General features: G+C 36.9%; 2 protein-coding genes across 2 annotated transcripts in view; both read left to right on the forward strand.

Annotated features, from left to right (window-relative positions):
* Positions 1 to 384: 384 nt before the first annotated feature.
* On the forward strand, positions 385 to 1,842 carry LOC108576347 (ubiquitin-like domain-containing CTD phosphatase 1). Its single transcript, XM_017939321.1, has 2 exons — positions 385 to 596; positions 821 to 1,842. The coding sequence occupies exons 1-2, from the start codon at positions 437 to 439 to the stop codon at positions 1,657 to 1,659; spliced, it is 999 nt and encodes a 332-aa protein (XP_017794810.1). The 5' UTR covers positions 385 to 436; the 3' UTR covers positions 1,660 to 1,842.
* A 488-nt stretch (positions 1,843 to 2,330) lies between these two features.
* The window catches only part of LOC108576345 (phosphatidylinositide phosphatase SAC2), a 5,780-nt gene continuing 3,729 nt past the window's right edge, over positions 2,331 to 4,381 (forward strand). Inside the window, 7 exon segments of the mRNA XM_017939319.1 lie at positions 2,331 to 2,526; positions 2,959 to 3,335; positions 3,425 to 3,694; positions 3,764 to 3,918; positions 3,988 to 4,160; positions 4,220 to 4,379; position 4,381. The exon segment at position 4,381 is cut by the window's right edge and continues 23 nt beyond it. Of these exon segments, the coding sequence (XP_017794808.1) occupies positions 2,430 to 2,526; positions 2,959 to 3,335; positions 3,425 to 3,694; positions 3,764 to 3,918; positions 3,988 to 4,160; positions 4,220 to 4,379; position 4,381 (1,233 nt within the window). The 5' untranslated portion in view covers positions 2,331 to 2,429.

Here is a 4,381-nt window from a genome sequence, read left to right on the forward strand (position 1 = left end):
GAAGGTTAAAGATTTTTCTTCGAATTAAGTATTGGTTTAATTTACGAGTGATCGACTGAGCACTGTAAAAATGATCAATACTCGTAATAGCGTATCTAAACGAATTATTCCGTACGATAATTATTACACTTTTCATTCAGAAATGTGAATGAAAGTCTTTTCACAGTAGGCGTAACTATAAAATGATAAGAGAAAAAAAAATGAATGAATGTTTATCAACATTGCGATGGCAGCACCGTCTTGATCGGATCCAGACAGCGAGACGCCACCTATATGAAGGATAAACTTCGCGTTACAGTATCGACACAAAGGTACAATGTCTGCACTAAACTCTACGACGTTCCTAGTGTATGTACACACCTAATGGGGGAGTGTGTACGTTCGGCTGCTTCATAGTACACATCGTCTGGTGTCGCGTCATTATTTTCGAAAAAAAATGGAGAATGTAGGGAAGATCATCATAGTATGGGGCAGGAAAAAATTCGAGATTCCGGACGTGAACCTGGGCGATACCGTTCGCGGTCTGAAAGAACGGATACACCAGGAGACTGGCATCCTTCCGGGACGTCAAAAAGTGCTGAACCTCCGAACCAAAGGTTATGTTTTGAACTGTTTTCACGACCCTCTCTCTCCCTTTGTTTTTTTTTCCATATAGAGTCACGCGCATTGTTTGACTGACCGTTCGATTTTGACATAAAGTCCGTTCAAATGATCTCTCTCGATTGATTTTGAACTGTCCTTTCAACATGTTAGATCTGACACATTTGACAGCATTAATTAAAACCCTGTCAAGTGTCTATAGAATCTTTCTTTTCACCAGACAAAGCATCTCAAGATGAGGAGATCCTAAGGAACTTGGGTATGAAGCCTGGATTCAAGTTAATGCTGATGGGATCTCGCGAAGAGGACATCGCCGAGGCATGTCATGCACCAAAAGACTTGCCCGATGTAATTAATGACTTTAAGACTGAAGAAGAAGAGATAGAGATAGAGAATGTTAAGCTGTGTTTGTTTCAAATCCAATGTAGAATCGACTACTACAGGTTTGTAGAATTAAATCCCTTCAGAGAAGGAAAGAAACTACTGGTGCTCGATATAGACTACACCATTTTCGATCACAAATCAACAGCGGAAAGTGGTGTGGAATTGATGCGTCCCTTCCTCCACCAATTTTTAACCCTGGCTTATCTAAATTATGACATAGTGATTTGGTCAGCGACTAGTATGAAATGGATCAATGAAAAGATGAAAGTGCTAGGAGTCTCAAATAACTCTTATTACAAAATAGCATGTCACCTTGACTCAAATGCTATGATTAATGTTATCACATCAAAGTATGGTACTATCACAGCAAAACCACTTGCTATCATATGGGGGAAATACAGGCAGTTCTCTGCAAAGAACACAATAATGTTTGACGATATTAGGAGAAACTTTATCATGAATCCACAATCAGGATTAAAAATCAAACCATTCAAACATGCACACATCACCAGAAGGAAAGACAAGGAGTTGTTAAAATTGTCTCAGTATTTAAAATTAATAGCCAAAGTGGATGACTTTCAGACACTCAATCATAGGAAATGGCAGGAATACATAATAGACAAAACCAAAGAGGAGAAGAGGAATAAGGAAGGAAACGAGGGAAGGAGCGAGTAGACATTTTTTTTTCAAAAGATGTTAAATGCTTGTTAAATTTTATGAATCTTTTTCATTACTCAAAATGACACGTTTCGAGTACACCATCGACAACCGCGAAATTCGAGTAGGCGAGTTCGATTAAAAAATTCTTTCGAACGAAGAACACGTGTATAAAGAGGTCATCTTTTAAATATTCTTCCATGAACGACGTACGACGATATTAATGATAACGTTAACTAATCGTTATTCGCATATTTTCACACGCTTCTTTGTATTTATGATGTACTTATCAGTTATTGTGAAACATATACAAAATATGTAATCACAGATTACCTAAATAAATCTTGTGTATTTCAAATAATCTAAACATTCATTTCGTTCCTTTCTATTTCTACATCCTTTTCTCCACTCTCATCCCTCCGCGTAAAATCCTTCGAAAATCCTTTAAAAAAAAAAAGGAGAAACAAATTTCTACAAGTCGCATTGGAAACAATTCAAATTCGCGTTATTTCTAAATAACAACAACGCATTAAAATCGTATAAATTTGCACCGAATGTCATCAATTCTTATCGCTTAAAGTATTAACGATAACGAAAAGCTATATATAATTAATTCCCTATCGCCATCTACTTTCTGATCGAATGTATATGTAGTTGGTGAACGGTCTCATTGTTAGTCTCATGTACGAGCAAGATGGCGAAGTGTCCGTCATAGGCGGACTTTCGTTCGAAGAGCTGTCGTTCCACATGCTGCGTAGAAATCGTCCGTCAGTGGAAAAGACGGAAGCATGGAACTGTTGCGCACCGACACGCATTTTATTTTCGTGAAAGAAAGGCGCAGCCTATGGTGGGACAAATACACAGGAGAGTTTTCCGCTAAATCGGGTGGGTATACGCTCGTCGTTTGACAGAAGTGTATATACATTTGTGTCAAGTACGATACACGTTGTGTTTTCTCGGTTCATTGTTCTTATTTATAACTGCATCGACTTTCCGTGAAACGTAACCGAAACGATTTTACGTAATGTTCCTCTCATCAATTATTTCGCGTAACGATTAATTCGTACAAATAAGAATTTCATATTCGATTGTATTTGAATGAACGTTATTGAAATAATATTACGCGTGGGAATACTTTAAAAGGTAATTGTATTCGTGTGATTTTTCACCAGCAACGGTTCGTGAATTATGTAAATATGTAAAAGCTGTGATCTAACTAATGCAATTAGCTGGAAAGCTGAGATCTGTGTGATTTAATATTTGATTTTTAACATGGAGGCTTTTGTAGAGTATTATTGATTGCAAATTACTTCGCAGATTGGGAATGGGCCTCCCCAAAGGACTTAGAATGTCTTGGAATAATTTATGGAATTATTGGGAAAATAGAGCAGCCTGGTGTACTGGAACCTCGTTTGATGTTAATCAAAGAGGTTTCACCAGTGGGAGAGTTATATGGAGGTCATGTTATATATAAGGTCAAATCAATCACATTTTTGCATCTTGGCAATGAAAATACTGATATTGGACTTTTGCCATGCAAGAAGCATCAGAATTTGCCAAAGAAAAAAAGTGAAGGTGGCCTGTTCGATGTACCACAAAAAGCAGCCTTTGCCAAAACATGGGGCACTATTAAAAGTGCTACAAATACCATAAAAAATACCACACAACAAGCAGCTGCACTTGCAACATCTCAGGTAATTCTTTTTTTTTTTTTAGTTGCAATTGAACATAAGAAATTTAGTTATTTAAAAAAAAAATGTAATATCATTAAGAATATTTCCAGGTGAAATCCACAGTAGGTAAAAGAAGTATTGTGAAAGACAAGGAGAGATTTGAGAAGAGAATTCTGGAGGAATTGAGTAAAATCTTTACTGAAACTGACTCATTTTACTTCTGTCAAACTGGTGACATCACCAATAGCCTGCAGAGGCTTTGCATCACAGAGACAGAAAAGAATCAGCAGGCACAAAATAGGCCACTTTGGCAGAGAGTGGATGATAGGTTCTTTTGGAATAAGTACATGTTACAGGATATAATTAATTTAAAAGTTCAGGTTTTTCTAAGTGTAATCACATCATTGCACCAAGATACATCTTATTATAATAATATATCATCTTTGTAGACAGATGACGCAAATAGTTGGATATTACCAGTTATTCAAGGATATGTTCAAATAGAAAAATGTAAAGTAGAAGTAGGACTTGATGATCAGCCTCAATATGAAACCTTTAATTTAGCAATTATATCTAGAAGAAGTAGGTTCCGCGCCGGAACAAGGTAATTATACATTCGCTGATTTTCTATCATTTCAATTCTAAATTTCTACCGGCAAACCTATTCTTTAAGATACAAACGACGTGGTGTCGATGACGATGGGAAATGCGCAAACTATGTGGAAACAGAACAATTAGTTTGGTACCGTGATCACCAAGTATCTTTTGTCCAAGTAAGAGGCAGTGTACCTGTGTACTGGTCTCAACCTGGCTACAAGTACAAGCCTCCACCACGTATAGACAAAGGTAATCATTCGAGAAAATATTCCTATGAACCTTAAACTATAATATTCTGAATACTTTAGACGAGACAGAGACACAGATTGCTTTTGAGAAACACTTTGCCGAGGAGCTTCGATTATACGGTCCAATTTGTATCGTAAATCTGGTGGAGCAAACAGGCAAGGAGAAAATAATTTGGGAGGCTTACAGTAACCATATACTAAATTACAATCATCCGGAAATAA

Source organism: Habropoda laboriosa, unplaced genomic scaffold (assembly GCF_001263275.1).
Source record: "Habropoda laboriosa isolate 0110345459 unplaced genomic scaffold, ASM126327v1 scaffold387, whole genome shotgun sequence".
Lineage (NCBI taxonomy): Eukaryota > Metazoa > Arthropoda > Insecta > Hymenoptera > Apidae > Habropoda > Habropoda laboriosa.